At 45.9% G+C, this 19,537-nt stretch overlaps 1 protein-coding gene and 1 long non-coding RNA gene across 4 annotated transcripts; one reads left to right on the top strand and one right to left on the bottom strand.

The window, feature by feature from the left end:
* Positions 1-2,952: 2,952 nt before the first annotated feature.
* LOC146430588 (uncharacterized) lies at positions 2,953-16,755 on the bottom strand. Of its 3 annotated transcripts, XM_085074376.1 has the most exons (21): positions 16,622-16,755; positions 14,519-14,711; positions 14,071-14,135; positions 13,886-14,028; positions 13,671-13,764; positions 13,110-13,260; positions 12,394-12,556; positions 11,562-11,687; positions 10,335-10,403; positions 9,388-9,510; positions 8,949-9,104; positions 8,307-8,360; positions 7,926-8,143; positions 6,939-7,015; positions 6,696-6,806; positions 6,014-6,100; positions 5,110-5,217; positions 4,825-4,946; positions 4,531-4,653; positions 4,074-4,116; positions 2,953-3,920 (listed from the first exon to the last, which is right to left on the bottom strand). In XM_085074376.1, exons 2-21 carry the CDS (start codon positions 14,688-14,690, stop codon positions 3,843-3,845), a joined length of 2,283 nt encoding a protein of 760 aa, XP_084930502.1. In that variant the 5' UTR covers positions 14,691-14,711; positions 16,622-16,755; the 3' UTR covers positions 2,953-3,842. The 3 variants fall into 3 exon arrangements, with proteins under 3 accessions (XP_084930502.1, XP_084930499.1, XP_084930500.1); XM_085074373.1 differs by having other exon boundaries at positions 13,886-14,135; XM_085074374.1 differs by lacking the exon at positions 16,622-16,755 and adding an exon at positions 15,703-15,803 and having other exon boundaries at positions 13,886-14,135.
* On the top strand, positions 16,620-17,921 carry LOC146430589 (uncharacterized). The gene is made up of 2 exons (XR_014855039.1): positions 16,620-16,754; positions 17,597-17,921. It is a non-coding gene; the product is annotated as an uncharacterized LOC146430589 (long non-coding RNA).
* The last annotated feature ends 1,616 nt before the right edge of the window (positions 17,922-19,537 follow it).

Consider the following 19,537-nt stretch of genomic DNA (forward strand, 5'->3'; position numbering starts at 1 on the left):
ATCTTGTGGTTCTTTCAACTTCCCTGATGCTGGAGGAGCTGGGAATTAAAAACAAACAAAAAAAAAAAAAACCAAAAAAAAAAGGGGAAATAATGGTAAAAGTGAGCAGTTGGGATTGAGCATCTGGCAGGTGAAAGGGCAGGGGTAGGACAAGGGGAAAGGGCAGAGATAAAAATGAGTGATGGGGAGTTGTGGGGAAGGACAAAAGCCTCTGAATGGTTGGGAGTTGATTAAAGACAATATAATTGGGGGGAAACACAGAGGGGTGACTCCCATCCTTCATTAGCCCATTCAAAATAAACTTCAGGTGAAAGTTGCTGCTTAAAAAAAACTGAACAAGGTTTGCACAGAGCAAACCTCACCCAAATCTGCCCTCAGGACTCCTCCTTCCCCCAGAGCAATAAATATGTAATATTTATGTATCTATAAATGATATCTATATATTTAATAGAGGATTTTGTGTCTGTGTCACACACCTGGGCTGGGTTGGGCTGAGTCCACCCAGGGCTCCCCTCCTTCCTGAGGGAGCAAATTCCCTGAGAGAGAAAATGAAGGTGAAATCTATTTATTTATATATATTTTATATCTAGATTTATATAATCTTAAATTATACATATTAAAATATGATGTACCAGATTAAATACGTAACATGTTATACTAGAATATATATATATATTTTTAAAATTTTATATATATATAAAATAGTGTAAGAATGGTTTGGGTTGGAAGGAACCCTCAATATATATATATATAAAATATATACTATATACTCATATATATAATACATCACATATCTGTAGTGTATTACATGTATATCTATAATATAGATGTATATATAATATATATTATGTATATATGTAATTATATATTACATTATGTATAACACAATTATATATGTAAATATTATATATATGTATATTTTATATATACACACACATAAAAAGACAAGAGTGTGTATATATATGGATATATACTTACACACACAATTATATATATAAAAATTGTGGCAGTGCAAAATACACATTAATATTAATATTCCATGTATGGATGTAGATATGATACAATTTCTGTACCAGATTTATGATATCTTCTATATTTGATGGATAATGGATAATGTATAGAAATATATCTATAATATATACATGCATGCTTATGTGTATGTATATGTAAAAATATAAATATATACCTATAAAATAAATATGTAAAAATAAAAAAAAAAGCTTACTGAAAGCAGCATCCTATAAGACATACATACGCAATATATATAAATAAAATATTAAAAAATAGATGAAAAAATGGTGTTTTTTATGTGTCCCTGACATGCCAGGAGCAGGATGGTGCCCTGGGCTCTCCTCCAGCCCTCAGCTCCCCCAGGATGCCCAGCAGAGCTCCAGCAGCCTCCTCCTGCCAGGGGCTGGGAATCCTCCAGGAACCATGCAGCCCTCTGGGGCCAAACCTTGGGATCTGCTCTTTTGGGAACATCCCAAAGCTCAGGACTGTCCCCAAACCCCCGTGGCCCTGCAGGAGGGCAGAGATCCCAGGGATTATCCCAATCCATCCTAATCCCTGAGCTGCCTCCCCCAGCCTTTCATGGCAAAAGGAGCCTGGGGATGGGCGAGTGGATTTCTGGGATTTCTGCAACCCACCAGGGCAGGGAGTTTAGGAATCACAGATCCCAGGGAATGCAGGTCCATCCCAGCCTGCAGGAGCAGCTCCAGGCAGGATGAGGAGCTGTGGGATTCCTGGGCAGTGCCCTCCCCACCCCCGGGGATGGGAGATTAAAGAATGATGAACAACCTGAATTCTGCAATATTAACGAGCAGAGCCATCTGTTAATCTGGCAGCAGCCACGAGCTGGGCTTGGGTTTTCCACCGTGCTGTTATTAAAGATGAGCTGGAAAAGTCCTTGTGACCCAGGGGAGCAGGGCAGGGACTCTCAGTCCCTCCTCAGTCCCCTCTCAGCCCTGTCCCCACCTTCTTTAGGGCCAAGGACAGGCAAGGACAAACCATATTGGGATGAAGCAGCTCATTTCCTGCTCCAAAGGACACTTCTCCATTTTTAATGAGCTCTGCTCCTCTCCATTTTACCTGGAGCAAAGCAGGAGAGATGTTTCCTTCAGGGTGACTCCAGGCTCAGGGAGATGTTTGCCACCAGCTCTGCCCAAAGTGAAGTGCAGAGCTGCAGGGCAAGTCTTTTCTCATCCATAAAAGATGAAATCGTTGTGTATAGGATCTATAGGGCTGCTCTGAGGCATTAAAATTCAGGAGGGGATAAATAATGGAGATGGGCTGTTTACTTACAGGAAAGCAGCATTTCCCAGGCTTTCTGTGCCAGGGGAAATTCAGGCTGGAAGGGGTGGCAAAGCATCTGCCCTCAGCCTGCTCCCTTCTCCCTGTTTGGGGGTGTGGAATTGGGGGATCTGGAGGAGACTCACCTGTGCTCATTCCAACCTCTAAGCCAAAAACCCAACCAAAAAAAAAAAAAACCCAAAAACCCCCCAAAAACAAAACAAACCCCAAACAAAAAACCAAATCCCAAAAAAAACAACCCCCAAAAAACAGGATCAAAAAAAAATCCCAACCCTCCTAAAACACAGGACTGAAAAAAAACCCCAAACCAAAAACCCAACCAAAAAATAAAAAAAACCAAAAAAAATGAAACAAAACAAAAAAAAACCCAAACAAAACCCCAAATCCTAAAGTAAAACAACCCCCAAAAAACAGGATCAAAAAAAATCCCAACCCTCCTAAAACACAGGACTGAAAAAAAACCCCAAACCAAAAACCCAACTAAAAAAAAAGCCCAAAGCAAAAAAAAAAACCCAAACAAAAACACCCCACTCACAAAAAAAAACCCCAAAACCAACCAACCAAACAAGCAAAACAAACCCCCAAAAACAAACCCCAAAGCAAAACCAAACCCCCACCAGAACAAACCACCCAGACAGCCAATGCAACAACAGAACTTGCACAGTTTTAATTAACAAAGTGTCCAACTTGGATCCAGGTGCATTTTTTGTAGAAAACTCGGAATAACAAGAGCTGCCAAGTGCCCAAACCCCTGGAAACACACCAAATGCAGCTGTGGTCACATATTAAGGTTTGTTTTCCTGCCTGCCCAGCAGTGTAGAGGATCCCAGAGGGGCAGCGAGCCCAAACCAGGCTCCAAACAGATCTTGAACCTCCCCAGGGCAGAGTGAACTCAAATTCCCACCAGAACTAGGACTTGAGAACTGCACAGAGCCACCAGCACCAATCTAAACCTTATTTTCAGCAGAAAATAAAAGCCCAGCCTGAAATCTGGATGAATTGCAAACAAACTTAGCTGTCTGCTGCCCCAGGCCTCCCTTGCTGGGGTTGTTTGAAGCAAACAAAACTCACTTTTCTCCTTCAGCCTCAAGAATGGCTCTTGGTTTAGAATTGAACCCAAAATCATGTGCAAACAGCCCTTGACCCCAAACTGCTGCAGAGGAAGCTCTGAACTCCCTGTTTCCATGGTTTAAGCTTTTCCCTCTCAGCAGCTGCCTCCTGCTTTGTGTCCCAACAGGAGGAAAAAACTCTTTGGTGCTTCCTGCTCTATCCAGGTTTCCCTGCCTTGATCAGCATCATCCCTGGGGATCAACTGACAACAACTCAAACCTGCTGCCTCTTCCAACAACTCCTTAATATGTGGAACTGAAAGAAACTCCCAAAACATGGCTCTGTGGCCACCCCAAAGCCAGGGCAGCCAGCTTGCAGCTGACTGTTCCTGCAGGTGACAACCAAAGCAAACCCAAGGAACTCCAGGAAGAGATTGCTCAGACAAAAACAACCAGAAACCATTCCTGAGGGTTCTGTCCAAGCTAAGGTTTCCCAAAAGTACTGATGAACTTGGAAACTTCGTAGTGAACTACAGAGCCTGCGGCGAGTCGCTTCAGCCCCTGCGAGGAGATAAAACACAATTAATTCCCTTCATGATTTTTTTAAAAATACAGAATATACAAAATGATAAATTTCAATATCTTGAGTGATATGGGATATCATTGTCACTGATCTGCTCTGCTGTTAAATCCCACAAATATTGGGATACTCACTGAGTTACGGAGAAAGGTGCAGAGTGCCTCTATCCAGGGACATCTGAAAGAGAGAGAAAATCCCACTCATTCCCTCCCAAGGACTCAGGTGCAGCCACTCCTGGCTCTGCATTACTCAGAGAGAAAATCCCACTCATTCCCTCCCAGGGACTCAGGAGCAGCCACTCCTGGCTCTGCATTGTTCAAACAGAGAGAAAATCCCACTCATTCCCTCCCAGAGACTCAGGAGCAGCCACTCCTGGCTCTGCATCACTCAAACAGAGAGAAAATCCCACTCATTCCCTCCCAGGGACTCAGGAGCAGCCACTCCTGGCTCTGCATTACTCAAAAATCTACATCATTTCACTTGCAGTTCCAACCCAAGGGGATTTCAGATGTGCAGGGAAATGATGAAGGTAAAAGCAGGAGTAATGCTGAGGTTTTCCAGGTGGCTCTGAGGAATTTCCCTCTCACTCACAGGCGCAGGTTGTCCACGATGAGCCGCATGGCGTAGAGACCAATGGTTTGCACCTTCTTGTGTCTGTTGGCCAGGAAAAGGCAGAGGAACTCTCCAACGTACTGAGGGCCAAGATTTTCCCACCTGAACAACGAAAAAAGCAGCTGTTGAGAAATTCCACCTGTGCATTGCTTGGATTTGCATCCCTGCCTTCTCCAAAGCTGCTTCCCCCAAGAGCTCAGATCATCCCTCTGCTGTGGAAATGCTCCTGGAAATCTCAAAAAGGCCCCAGGAATGTCCCAAGAGCTGACTCACACTCTCAGCATTGTGTCTTTCTCCCGCCCCAAATCCTTCAAAAGCAGGTCGACAGTGCCACAGAGGATGTGCTCCTCACGGGAAAGTTGGTCCAGCAACAGCTTCAGAGCCCAGAAGTTTGTCTGTGAGACAAAACGAGCAGTGATTTAACCTCAGTGCTAAAAAAACCCAAAAAACAAACACCAAAAACAAGCAAAACCAAGTTAAACATGGGTAAAACCATGAGAGATTTTAAACATTATTTGCTTTAATCTCTTAGAACAGGAATCAGTTCCTAGGACTCACCCCAAAAGCCAGAACTATCTCTAAGAAGGAAGTGAGGTAGTGAAGGTCATAAAAAAGCATGTGGTGCAGTGCTTGCACTCCCAGGATGAGAGAGGCCTCGTTGTGCATCTACACAGGAGACAGCAACAGGAAAAAAAAAAAGGATTTAACAGAAATGTATTCCCTCTGTTTATCAATTGCATCCACCCAAACCAGCACTGAGTCATCCCAGCTCAGTCACAGAGCTTGGAGGTCACACAACAAACCCACAAGAACTTTATCAAGAGTTAAAAACATGGGAATGGAACAGGGATTGTATTCCTGCATTTAGTTCTGGTGCTCCCAAAGTGCTCACAGCAACATGAAATCTCATACAGGAGCAGAAATAGGGAGTAAAGGGAAAAATATCCAGCTCAGGAGTCACTATTCAGAGAATAAACTAGATTTCCTCCTGAGAATATAGAAGAATAAGGCAGCTCCTTAGATGATAGCATTGAATGTGGAGTATTTTTCCTATCACCTTCAAACATGTTCCACATACCTGAAGCCCTTAATTTGAAAGAAATTTAGAACTTCTGGGCAATTCTGAGTTTTGAGACAGACAGTGACAAACCCCAAAGGACAGTGTCCTGTTTCAGCCAAAACTTAGGAGAAATTAAGACACAATGAATTATTCCCAGCCCTCCTCCTTCATAAATCCATCAATTTGGGCAATGATAAACCATCCTGGACTGAAGGTGTCCAGAGCAGAACAGACCCTCAGTTCTCACCTTCATATCTGCTCCAGACTGTGCTAATCCTAAAATGATCCCACCCCCCCAAAAAAATCCTCCACCACCCTCTTAAAAAACTTTATAATAATCCAGTGTTCTTCCTGCTGCTGAACACAACATGAGGGATAAATTCCCTTGTTGGCATCACTCACCTGAGTGCAGAAAATAGTAGATGGCAAAGAGACACTAACTCCAGCCTGGAGATCCTCCAGAACGCTGCTGCTGGCAGCCAGCACAGCCTGCAAGGGGCAGCAGGAGGAGGAGGATGTCAGCTTCTCCCCAGACAAACACCAAACAGGGCTAAAAGTGGGGTTAATGGGCTTTTCAGGGATTTTTTCAGCATTTTTGCAGAGGATGGTGCTGTGGGTAAGAACACCTTCCACTGCCCCAGGTTGCTCCACTGTCCAGCCTGGCCTTGGACACTTGCAGGGATCCAGGGGCACCCACAGCTTCTCTGGGAATCTGTGCCAGAGCCTCCCCACCCTCCCAGGGAGGAATTCCTTCCCAAAATCCCACCTAGCCCTGCCATCTGGCAGTGGGAAGCCATTCCCCCTTGCCCAGGCCCTTTATGACCTGATCCATCTCCTCATGAGCAGATCCAGCACCAGGCACTGAGCTGGGAGCAGAATCCACTCATTTCCAGCCCTGAATCATTTCCATTTTAACAGCCCTGAATCCCAACTCCCTGCAGAGCTACCCTTGCCACAGGAGCACTGCATGAGGCCCTGGAAGTTAACCTTGGCATTTGGGAAGAAGAGCCAATTCTCACATCCAGTGGAATTCTGTCTAAACCCAAGCCAGGAGGTTCTCCCACCTCCCAGCACTGTTTGTTACCTCTTGGATGCAGGGTGGAGGCTCCACCAGCTGTAAGGAAAGTAGGTTCCCCCTCTTCTCCAGAGAATTGCTGCTCCCCAAAATCATGATGAAGGTACTCCAACATTTAACCTGAAAAACAACACAACATTTGTTGTCCAGAGGGGTAAATTATTCTGAGAGAAGGACGCTGAGGGTAAATCCTTGCATTCTACTCTCAGGGAGTGGGAACAGGACAGAAGAGGGAATTTTGGCCTAACTCACATTCCTGTAGAGTGTCTCACTGCTGTAGAGAAGTTTGAGAGCCTGCTTTGTTAGCATGGTGTCCCTCAGGGGAGGGCCTGCAGGAATTGAAATAAAAAGAATCAAACCCACATCTTCCATACCCCAAATAATCCTACAGTAAGAACACAAAGAGAACATTAATTCAGTGACAGATCTGCTTCCACAGAAACCTAGCAGGTATGAGTGTTTACAGCTGTTTTACTTGAGTTTGTTGGTAGAACAGATAAGTATCAACTATAAAACAGTTCTGGAAAGCTGCAAAGAGCTGGACACAATCCAGACTGAGCCATCCCAGCAGGTGATCCCAAAGGAAGTGTTTGTTGTGAACATCACACCTCAGTGGGACACTGAGGTATCTCACACTTCCAAGAATTCTGCCAGCAGGGAACAACTCCCAAATAAATTTTTCATTGCAGAAAACAGCCTGACAAGCAGCAAACCCCAGGTCAGATGATGACAGTTATCAGAGGCTGAGCTAATGATTCTGATAATGAAACATTTCCCACCAGGAGGTTTTCCCCTCAAGGTCATGGCTGAGACACAAAGCCAAGTCCCACGCTGACAATGGCAATGCTGGGAGGGAATGAAGAGCTTTAGATTTTTTTTTTTTAATACTTTCTCTTACTTTGCTTGCAGCAGAACCTCACAGCTGACAAAATGAGGGTTTTGAGTGAACTGAACAAATTCATGCTCCAATCCAAATTGATCCAATGCAAACCAGGAAGGAAGGAAGGAACCTCAAAGCTCAACCAGTTCCATCCCAACACCTTCCACTGTCCCAGGCTGCTCCAAACCCCATCCAGCTTGGCCTTGGACACTTCCAGAGAGCCAGGGGCAGCCCCAGCTGTGCCAGAGCCACTCCATCCTCAGCCAATTCCTAGCTGGGCTCAGATCATCACTCATTTGAGTGACAATTAAAAGCTGTAATGAAGTTCTCAGTGTATGGAAGGAAGAAATGACACTTGCCAGCAGAAACCCAGGGCCCTGTCTCCACCATGACATTCCCAGGGGGAACACAGCCTGTCCTGAACATCTTGAGGTAGACCTTGAACTGGCAGGGAGTGATCCTGCAGGCAGAGCAGCAGGCCAGGTTGTTCACAGGGAGCAGAAGGGTGTGGGCAGCATCCAGGAAATTGCCAGCTTTGCACAGGTAGAATGGGATCATATCCCGAAGGTCTCTGAGTCTGCAGAGAGGGAATGAACGTTGGGGTTTCATGAGGATGAGGAATTTTGTAGGATTTATGGATTGGATTGTGCTTGGCCACTGAAGAGGGGAGGGAAGAGGGGGAAAAGGAAGGGAAAAGGGGGGGAAGGAGAGGGGAAAAGGAAGGGGGAAAAGCCATCTACCTGTGCTGGTCGCTGCACTTCACAGCTCTTAGATATCGAACAACCTCCCTATACCTGGGGAGAAAAGCAAGGTGAGAAGGAAGGGAAAGAACACAAAACTCTGCCCAGGTCACTCCAGCATTTCCAGCAATGACAGAAACAAACCAGTAGAGCTCCCCACACAAGGACAGAAATACAGCTGGCAGCCAGAGACAGCTGGAAAGAAATTCCTAGAAGTCCCAGATTATCTCAACTCTGGCAAAAGAAAACCAGAGGTTGCCTTTCAGTTGGATTTTTTAAGTGGACTGGATTCTTTTGAATATTGGATTTTCTGGAGTGCAGCCCCCTCTGAAGCCCCAGAACACGTTTTCCTGGCTGTGCTCCATTTTGATGAAGAGAAATAGTTTGAAAAATCAACATGCAAAACCTGCAGGGTTTATGGAAACACAGAATGAGCCACTCCAGCAATGTATTTTTTGGTCTTGAAGCATTCAAAGAGAAACTTCAAAAAGCTCCTGGCCTTGCTGATTAAAAAAGATAAAACCCCAAAACCCTACAATCTCTGGTTTGTGTTTCCCCATTACACCAAAGAGCAGAAATTTGGAAAACACCCCAAAATACAAGAGCTGAGTTTCCAAAATGAAAAATCCAAACCAATCTCACTTCTTTTGGTCCAGCAGCTTCTCCACTCGAGCCTCCACGACAGGCAGTGCTTCCCACAGGTGCATTTTCCTTCCCTTCTGTCTCCTGTGCCCACTGGTGTTTTGGCCTTTGAGAACTGTGGTCAGCAACATGTGGTGCCAGGGCAAAACATTCAAGCTGGAAGGACAAAAATAAAGTCATTTTTAGCTGTGTTTCGGTTGTGCATCAGTATTTAGCTCCTTTGAGGATTGTGAAGTTTGATTAATAAAATCCCAGTTCTGGGGAAAGGAAAATAAACTTTAAGGAGAACAACTCAGTCACAGCATCAAACAACAAACAGAAAAAGCAGCTAACACTGAATATTTTTCTAAAATGTTCCCACTTTTATTATCAAGGAAAGAACATTCCACAGGCAACTGGATCTAAATTGATTCAGAGGTGTAAAAGCCCAAGAACTCACCAATTTGTGAAGGCATGCAAGTGACAGGGAAGGGCGATGGACTGAAAATATTGAACGAACTTTTCCCACAGAAATCTTGGAAAGTCACACAACACCAGCATCCTCTGAAGGCGGGTGGTGATCCTGTGATTTGAAAAGAAAAAAAAAAACATTAAAAAAGAGTATTTTAAAATAAGATGAATTACTACCCGGTTGTCTTTTTTAATCATATGGGGAACTGCAGAAGTTTGGGGGTTTTCTGCATGGATCTGTATTTAAATTTCTGCTTTTAGTTTTGTAGTGAATACAGAAATTATTGTTTTGCTGTTATTTTTAAAACCAAGGTTTTGTGGGTTTTAAGCTTTAAAACAAAGATTTCCAAGAAGTATGTACAGGAAACACTTCCAACTATGCTGGACCTCACCTTTCCTGCTACTGGAACCATTTTTGTAATAATTGATAAGCAGAGATAAAAAAGAATTCACTCTTTAATAATTTTGAAAGGGAGGTAGAAACAAACTCTTTCCCTGTTCTTTCCAAGTAAGAAATTAAAAAAATCAAGAATAGCAACTGAAAATGAGACCTGCTGCAGGATTTAGGCTACACCTGTCATTAGCTCCAGAGAAGGTGAGAATATAGAATTGGGTTGGAAAGAAGTTAATTCTTCACTCATCAACCTCCTGTGGCAAGTGAATTTGGGGGGGAAAGGTGAAGGACAAAGCTAAAATGGGAAGTGAATTAAGCCAGGGGAGCTGGGTGTCCTCATTCTCCAGCCTCTGGGGGAACTTTTCCATGCTCCATCCCAGGGGAATGTTCCCAGGCTGCTGCTGTGACCTCTAGCAGCCACTCTTTCCTCCTTGGTGTAACAACCACAACCTGCTCTGGCCTCCCACCACACCCCACCTGCCTCTGAACACAACATTTGTCACTGAAAGGCATTTTAAAGCCAGCCAGGAAACCAACCTCACCTTTGGAACAGAAATGGGACAGCAGTCCTCAGGGAATCAGTGTGGCCAAAGTTCTGACAGTTTCTAAGGCTGGAAAAAAAGTAGCACTAATTAATGATTGGCTCCCCTTCCTGCCTTTTCCCCTTCTCTGTATTCAACTCTTAACCCCACTTTTCATTAGAAAGTCTTGAAAGTTGGCATGCTGATAAAAATTACTGCAAAAACAAGTGCTGGAGTGCAAATTACAGTGCAGACCTTCCCAGATAACAATTCCAGGCTGCTCCCTGCAAACCTGGAGAATTCCTCAGCAGGAATTGCCTTGAATTTAAGCCCCAAACCACTCAGGTTTTGCAAAGCAGAGCTCTGCAATGCTCACACCTGACAGTAAGGAAGGAGAACAGCTGTGATACAACAAAATAAGCAGCACAAGGAGCAAAGACTGAAGTGTTTTAATTCTTAATATATTTATCATAAATAAGCTCAGCTTCCAGACTGGGAAGCATCCAAAACTTATCACCCATCAAAGAACACATCTTCCCCTCCTTCCAAGTCACACACAGATGTTTCCTCACTCAGAGCAGTTTGTGCATTCCAGAAAAATTCCATGTCCCTGTCCCTGCTGGGGAATTAACCCCCCTGCCACCCTGTGCTGACTGCCACCCTCCCTCCTCCCAGCTCCCAGCTCAAATTCCTCTCCCTTGCTGGAGATCACCTCCTTTCCTGCACTGGGAAATGTGAGTGCTGTTAAGCTTTCAAGGCCATGTTCCTTTTTATCTCTGCCCTCACTATTCCTTTTGTCACACACTCACTCCCCTTGATAGTTCTTGGTTCATTTCTGGTTTGAACACCTGGCTGATGTTTGGTTTTGTTGCTGCTTTTTTCCCTCCTTGTGCCTAAGCTGCCCTGCAAGCAGCAGAGTCAATCTTGCCAACAAACTTTATTAAATTAAATCTGGCTTTTGCTGATCCCCTCAGCAGTGAGTTTTAAGTGATCTCAAACACTCATTCTAACACTCATTCTCTCTCTCACATCCAACCCTGAACCTCTTTTTCTCCAAATCCCTGCTGTACCCAGTAATCCCACTGTTCCCTCAGTCTGTTCATCCTCCTCTTGCTGTGCTGCAGCCTGCAGTGGGATTTTTACACTTTCCTCACCCATCCCAAACAGAACCCCAGGATTCCCTCATTAATTCCCCTCCCCTGGAGAAAATAAAGAAGATTCCCCACTCTCTGTGGCCAGGGTACTTACAGAGCAGGGTCTTTGTGCATGGCAACCTGTTTAGCTGCTCCCAAGAGCATGACAGCAGCAGCTTTGGGTTTTTCCTGTTCTGCCTGATTTAGAAATCTTGTTACCAGCTCGAAAACACCAGTATACCTGAGAAAGTCAAGTAGCCTGTGAGATCAAGGGTCTGCAACAATGGACCTCTTAAATAAGTGGTAATTGTGGGCATCCTACCGCTTGACAGCAACCAGAAGCCCAGAATTGCCTTCAAAGGATCTACAGCACAGTGAAAAGGTGCTTGCACAACCAATACTGTGGGTATTTTGAGGGCTTGTTACACCAGTGGAGAGGTGGAACTCATACTAAAAAATAAATTAGTAAATCACAGAATCCCAGAATGGTCTGGGTTGGAAGGAACCTTCAAATCATCCAGTTCCAACCTCAACACCTTCCACTCTCCCAAGGTGCTCCAAGCCCTGTCCAACCTGGCTTTAGACATTTCCAGGGATCCAGAGGCAGCCACAGCTTCTCTGGGAATCTGTTCCAGGGCCTTCCCACCCTCCCAGGGAAGGATTCCTTCCCAAAATCCCATCCAAACCACCCCCAATGCCCAGGCTTTAGGTTCATGCTTCCCAGGTTATAATAATGAGAGATTATCAGATGCCCTGTATAGCAGAGGAGATTTCTTTAAAGACGCATTTAAAATGGAATTTAAACTACATCCAAGAGCCATTTAACAGCTCTGGCCAAGTAAGTTCTCTCAACTCTACTTCTGCTCTACCAGGTGTCACAATTCTGACTGCCACTTCATTAAATAAATCAAAGCTGCCCAGACAACCCCAGCTCTGTTGTCACTTACTTGTACACAACCTCCATGGCCTGGATGTTGCAGAGCCCACACTGCCCAGGGGGCAATTTTGGCACACAATGGCATTCATGGTTTAGGGGACATATTGTTTCTCCTGTGAGGTATGTATTGTATGCTACAGCAAGGTCCTGGATAAATTTCTCTAGGAGATCTCCTAAAAGGCAAGACAAAACAAATATTGAACGAAGAGTTTAGCATCTGTTTTTTTAAAACCGAAAGAAGTTGCCCATGTGAAATTACTCAGCAAGTTGCTTGCACTCAGTTTTATTGGTGAGGAAAGCTTTGCTGCTGAAAGAGGGGAAATCTAGGTTGGTTATTGGGAAGGAATAATAGGAGGGTGGGAAGGCCCTGGCAGAGATTCCCAGAGAAGCTGTGGCTGCCCCTGGATCCCTGGAAGTGTCCAAGGCCAGGCTGGATGGGGCTTGGAGCAACCTGGGACAGTGCAAGGTGTCCCTGCCCATGGAAAGGGGTGGGAATGAGATGATCTTCAAGTTCTATTCCACCCCAAACTGTTCTGTAATCCTTCCAGAGCGAGAAAACCACGAATCTGAACCTGCAAACCCACGCCTGGTCCAACCATGGAAAAAAAAAGGCAGGCACAGCAATTTCCTCCCCAAAACTTCCCCAAGGACTGGTGTGGAGCAGCCAAGCTGTTCTCCAGAGCACAGGCAGAGCATCCCCAGGTGCTCAGCAAAGCACCCACTCACCCCCATGCCGCAGGTCAGCGTCCATGTCCTGCAGCTCCAGGTTAAAGGATGCCAGCACTCCAGCCAGGGCAATGCTCCTCTGTGCCTTCCAGAAGGTGCTCTTGTTGTGGGCATTGCAGTGACACAGGGATGCAGTTGTCCACTGCTGGCACTGTGCCACCAAACACACAAACAGGGAAAGGTTGTTGCAGTGAAGGGCTCTGTGTACATATTTGGTGGTGAGTTACACTGGCTCCTCATCTATCCTGTTTCTTTGCTGGCTTTAATGCAGGTACCTCAATACTGTTCACTGTTTTATGTACCCTACTAACAGTTCTTTGTTTTATCCTGTGTGGTAACTGTTTAAGGCTTTTTATCTGCAATCTGCTGTCTATTCAATAAATAACTATACTATAGACCTGACCTGCCATCCTTACTTGTGAGCTAGAGTGGTTCAGTGCAGCTCCCTGAGCAAAGCTGCTGCCAAAACCCGAGCCTAAGGCAGAGCTTGTCCAAAACTCTCACTTGATCCACAACAAAAAGTGTCCCTTTGTGTCCTCCAAGCTGTGCCTTCCCCCTCACCTCAACAGCGGGCTTGTCACAGATGTAGCAGTAGCACTGGACACAAATATCTCCGTTCCTCCCAAGGGGGGAGCAAGTCTCACACTCGGCTCTCCTGCAAGGTTAAAAACCACAAGGTTATTTAGGAGAATCACATCCTCAGCCAGCTGTTACACAGCTAGTGACAAAATGGGGACAATGGGAGCCCAAAGGGAATTGCCCAGCCCTGGATGTACAAGAAGGGGTGCATGGTGCAGTCGTATCTTGCATGAGGCATCACGTTGGCTTGTTTACAGTAGGTGACCACTAAATCTTCATCCTCCTCCAGCAGTATTTCCTCCTCCTTCTCTTCCTCATCCACCACTTCCTTCTTCTCTCCCTCCTCCACCACTTCCTTCTCCTTCTCTTCCTCCTCCACCACTTCGCCCTCCTCCATCTCGTTCTCCACCACTTTGTCCTCCTCCTCCATTTTCGGGGGAAATTCCTCTGTAGGAAAGAGAACAGGAGGTATAGATCAGTGCAAAGGTAGCTACAACTTCCACACAAATTATTGATATTCACTTTTTGAACCCTTTAAGGCACATGTTTCCTTGGGATTTCATGGAAGAATGGTGCACAAAACTTCTGTGAGCTACCAAATCAGAAAGTTGACATTGAAAAGTCTCAGCTCAATTAGAAGTATTTTAAAATTACACAGCAACATCCTTCAGAATTAGTGCTATCCAAGATACCCTTAAAAATGATGAAATTATAAAACCTCCTGGTTTTATTTACTTGTGCAGCACAGTTTCCCAGCATAACACATAATTAATTCAATTTATTAACAGTCTTTTGGAGAACTCCAGCAGCAGCAAGGCAACAGCTCTTACCCTGTAGCTCTACCAATAGGACAGAACTCCCTTGAGTGCTCTCCAATTCCTCCTCCTCCTCATCATCATCATCATTAATCAGGATTATGCTCTGCTCTTCCTCCTCTTTTGCTGATGTGTTCATGGCTACTGAACTCCAGTCAGGAACTACTTGGCAGCAAAGACTGTCCATTCACACTTTTAAGGTGCTTTCCTGAACGAGAGAAGAAAAACACTCATTCAAGACCCAAATTCTTCACCTCTGTTAGGTAAAGAACACTAGAGACAGAAATGTTTCATCCTCAGTGCAGTTGGCAGCTCCAAACCCACTGGATCTACCACCCAGAGGTGACAGAACCCTAAAAACAAGAAGAAGAAAGAAAGGAAAAAAAATATATGATGTGCCGTTCTTCTGGGGGGTTTGGTGGGACCAGCTGTGGAATAATTGTAAGGACAAAGGGAATGAGTTCCCACTGCCAGAGGGCAGGGATGGATGGGATATGGGGAAGGAATCCTTCCCTGTGAGGGTGCTGAGGCTCTGGCACAGATTCCCAGAGAAGCTGTGGCTGCCCCTGGATCTCTGGCAGTGTCCAAGGCCAGGCTGGACAGGGCTTGGAGCAGCCTGGGATAGCAGAAAGTGTCCCTGCCATGGCAGGGGGTGAGACCAGACTGCTGGAAATTATATACTTTTTAATTTGGGACCAATGGATGGGAATTGCTTCGGGTGCTGTGTGTATACATCTGCAGAAAGACCAGTAAAATGCCCAGGGCTTTACTCCATCTCTATATGGAATATTTTCCGTGGCACACCCTGGCCAGATTAAATGCCCCATTCTCTACTGCTACATAGCGCTAGAGGTTTTCTTTTTTTTTCCACCCGAATTTCGCTGACAGGATGAGCTTGGAGTTCCCTCCATCCCAAACCATTCCAGAACTCCATTATAACAACTCCTGCTCCCAACAGCTCGGCTGTCCCTTAATCCATCCCCACCGGGAACACCCAGAACAATCCCCCCAACTCACCGAACCCCCTTTAACTCACACATCCCCACCTCACCCAGCCCCATTCCCTCCCTCACCCCAATCCCCTCACAAACCCCTCACCACAACCGCCTCCTCCCAACGGCCACACCGCGCTCCCCCGACCACCCAGCCCCACAAGGCGCCCCCCTGCGCTCGCAGCCGCTCCGGCCGTGCCGTTTCACCCTCGATTCCCGGTGTTTTCCCCGCGATTCCCGCTGTTTTTCCCGGTGTATTCCCGGCGCTCCCCGCTCACCCCGCCGCCGCTCCCGCCACTCTTTGAAAGCCCGCGCGCTTCCGGGCCCGACACCCCGGGGGGGGCAGCGCGCGCTCGGCCCGCGCGCGTCACTTCCTCCCTCCCAGCGCGCCGCGTGAGGGCTGAGCAGCGGCCGCCATGTTTCGTTGAGGGCGCGGCACGGGGGACGCCGCGGCGGTTGGAGAAACTCTTAAAATAAAGCCGTTAAATACAGCGTTTTCCGTAAAGGCTTCGTTCTCCCCCAAATCGGCGTCTGGGCAGTGTCCTGCAGGAGGCGGTGAAGCGTCCCCTGTGCCCGTCACGGTGTTCCCTGCACGCCGCGCCGAGCGGCATCAAGCTGTGCGGGAAAGCCCGCTGCGACACACCAAAAATCAACTTTATTCGGATAAACGGAGAGAGTCCACCGAGCCATAGCCCTGTGAGATCTCTCTGCAGTTTTTGCAGGACCCAGCCGCCTTTTATCGTCAATTCCCGACCTCCTTTCCCTCCTGCTTTCCCCCTTAGTATTAGGAAGGCACAGCCCCAATCACAACACATTAACACGGAATTAACCCGCCACGCGTTGTATGACCATTGAAATTAGACTCAAACCGATTCCATTAATACTCACAAGTCTCTTTAGCCTTGCACTTCTCTCCCTCAAGCTCACACTTCGCTCAACTCCCCAGCAGACCGGCCGATTTGAGGTTGTTAAAACCTCCCCCTTCCCGCCCCGCTCCTCAGCAGCCTCATTGGTTCTTTCGCGTTTGGCGGTTAGAGAAAACATTAACGGCTCTCTCTGCCTTAATTACCGACACCCCACACCCTTTCTGCCTGTTCCTCACTGGTTCTGACAGCTAATTAGCTACATTTTTCATTAGCGAAGATCCCCCGCACCCCGCTCTGCGCTGAGGTGCAACTAGAATGTTCTGAGGAGTTTTGGTCGCCGCAAAATAAGGTATTAAGCTGTGAGAGAACATCAAAAAGAATAAAGGCAAAGAGGTGAAGCTGTAGAGAACTTGGGCTGTTCTGACGCCTGAAAACTAGGCGAGAAAATAAAAATAAAGCAGAGGCGAAGCTGTAGAGAACTTGGGCTGTGCTGACGCCCAAAAAATAGGCAAGAAAATAAAAATAAAGCAGAGGTGAAGCCGTAGGGAACTTGGGCTGTTCTGATGCCTGAAAACTAGGCGAGAAAATAAAAATAAAACTCCATAGCCGAATGCCTATAGAGCAGCTGTTTGTTTCTTGCAGTGCTGGAGATAAGGGGGATTTTTCCACCTATCTCACCCGGCTCTTGTCAAGTGCTGTGTTTTATTTATGCAGTAAGAATTGCTCAATATTGCCATCATCGTTACGAGTACAGAACTAACTTGCACAGTGTTATCTCGAGGTTATAAATAATTCTACTGCACTGCTCCAAATTTAGGTGGTTTTCAGTACTCTGGGGGTCTTTTTTGATGAGTCCTCAAGGTCTTCTTGCATCTGAACTTTTCAACTTTGTCTTTGCAGCGTAATAGTGTTCCTTGGTCTCTAAATTCCTCATTTGTGGCTAATTGGTTTTATGATATCTGCCAATTTTTCATTAGAGCTGTTGAAAAATCCTGCTGCTCCCCAAGGACGTTTTGCTGCTTCCCAATATAGCTATGCTTGTTTGTTTGAGATTATCCACCTGGCTAGTTTATCTATTTAAACACTAAGCAACTAATGAAGCTTATATTAGCTATTACACTGTATAGGTATCTTATAACTCAAGCTATATAAGCATTTTGTAACTTTGACCCAAGTTATTTAGGCATCACTTCCAAATCGGGATATTCCGTGATTCTGTGTTGTTCCTGTTCCAGGACCTGCTGATTCCTGGAGGAGGAAACGCTGTCACTGCATCTCCTCGCCACAATCGCCACCTTCTGTCGCGACAGCAGCGAGGAAAAGCCGCCTGGAGCAGCTGAGGCTTCCCCCAGTAACACTAGATGGTACCAGAGCTCCACACAGGCTCAGCCAGGACTCGATCTCAAAAAAAAAAAGGGAATTCTGAACCAGGGAAAACTGGAGATGGGAAGATGCGATGTCTTAATGTGCTGCTGGCGCAGGGTAATGCGTTTTCTAAGGGAAAAAGCCGACGGGACCTGCGAATAAAATAAAGATATTTTCTGGTGTTCAGGGCAACAAGTGCAATGCGTTTGTGGTTAAAATTGATCGGCAAAGTGCTGGTGTTACAGCACCTGGGAGGGAAAGTTTGAGGACTGATTCTCAGGGAATTTATCACTAATAATAATCAGTTAAGAAAAATCTGGAAGAATTTTAACTCAAGCAGAAGTTGCCCATGGCAGGGGGCTGAAACTGGATGATCTTTAATGTACCTTCTGAACCAAACTATTCTGGGATTCTATTCCATGATCAAATCTTCAAAATGAAGTGTCCTCATAGCTTTAATTCCCGATATCCTTAATCTTAGGAACGATTTAAACAGCACTCAGAATATGATCACCTTTTCCTTCAAGCTCCTGCACACCCTGCCTGAAATATTCATGCATTTAAAAAAAAAAAAAAAACCAACAACCTCTTCCTGCAAATGAATATTTATTCCATGAATAATCTTTAATGTCTTCGCGGCTTTCAACACATTTGGGCAAACTGTTTCAGGTTTCTGTGCTTACAATGACAAAATCTAAACCCGACACCTAAATAGGTGGCCTGATTTCAGCTGTGTGGGGCATTTTGGAGAGACATAATTTCCTCCCTGTTGCTGCATGACAGCGTTTTTGAAGCCTCGAGTAACTCAACACAGCAATTTGGGGGATGAAATGGAGTATGGAGATAGCAGGGAGAAGAAATAACAACAGCAGAGCTGGCGCTGGGCCAGAAGATTTTCTCTAAAACTCCTCTCTCATGCAGAAATTCCTGGTTCTCTGCCCATGGCAGGGGGTTGGAGCTGGATGAGCTTTAAGGTCCCTTCCAACCCAAACCATCCTGTGATTCCACGAGTCTGTGAAGTCCTGGGAGAGGATCTGATGGCTAAATATGGTCAGGACTGGAGTGCTGTGCCTCGTCCAAGACACAGTGACATCGGTGGTTCCTCTTTCCAGATGAAGAGTTGGCGTTGGCGCTTATTTTTGGTGGTGTGGGTGTAAAATCTGTTGGTTGATTTTCACATCGCCTGAGCTCGGTCTGCTCTGCCCTGCTGGGTTCTGTGCCCAGATCCAGCCAAGCTCGAGGTCTGTGACTGACATCATGGAATCACAGAATCCTGGAATGGTTTGGGGTGGAAGGGACCTTAAAGCTCGTCCTGTGCCACTTCTGCCATGTCAGGGACACCTTCTGCTGTCCCAGGTTGCTTTCCAAGCTCTGTCCAGCCTGGCCTTGGACACTTTCAGAGATTCAGGAGCAGCCACAGCTCCTCTGGGAATTCCATCCCAGCCCCTCACCACGCTCAGCGGGAAGTGCCAGAAGCATCTCAAAACATACCTGGAAATACAAACAAATTTGTTTATTTTACAGGTGATTCCCACATCCCTGCTTCCCAGAGACTCTGCACCAGCTGGGACATTTCCTGGAGACTTCTGCTCCCTGGGAATGACCAGCTGAGAGCTAGAAGAAAGGGATTCTCCCTACCAGCTCCTGAAGTTGAAGAGAATTTCTCTCTGACCGCAGCAGCAAACAGACCATTAAAACATCTGTTCAAAACCCTTTCCACATCCCATTTCTATTCACTGCTGCTTCATTCTGCTGCAAGTCAAAGGCCCGTTTATAGCTGATGAAAGGTTTGGGATGGATCAATGGACTGG

The sequence above is a fragment of the Lichenostomus cassidix genome, chromosome 14 (genome assembly GCF_008360975.1).
Source record: "Lichenostomus cassidix isolate B80296 chromosome 14, HeHo_3.0, whole genome shotgun sequence".
NCBI lineage: Eukaryota > Metazoa > Chordata > Aves > Passeriformes > Meliphagidae > Lichenostomus > Lichenostomus cassidix.

Coding starts and splice junctions, on each gene's coding strand:
- LOC146430588 (XM_085074373.1), bottom strand. CDS start 14,690: ATGGACAGTCTTTGCTGCCAAGTAGTTCCTGACTGGAGTTCAGTAGCC. Junction 4,654..4,824: donor AAAGACACAATGCTGAGAGT/GTGAGTCAGCTC, acceptor TTCGTTGTTCAG/GTGGGAAAATCTTGGCCCTC. Junction 3,921..4,073: donor GCACCTTTCTCCGTAACTCA/GTGAGTATCCCA, acceptor ATCTCCTCGCAG/GGGCTGAAGCGACTCGCCGC.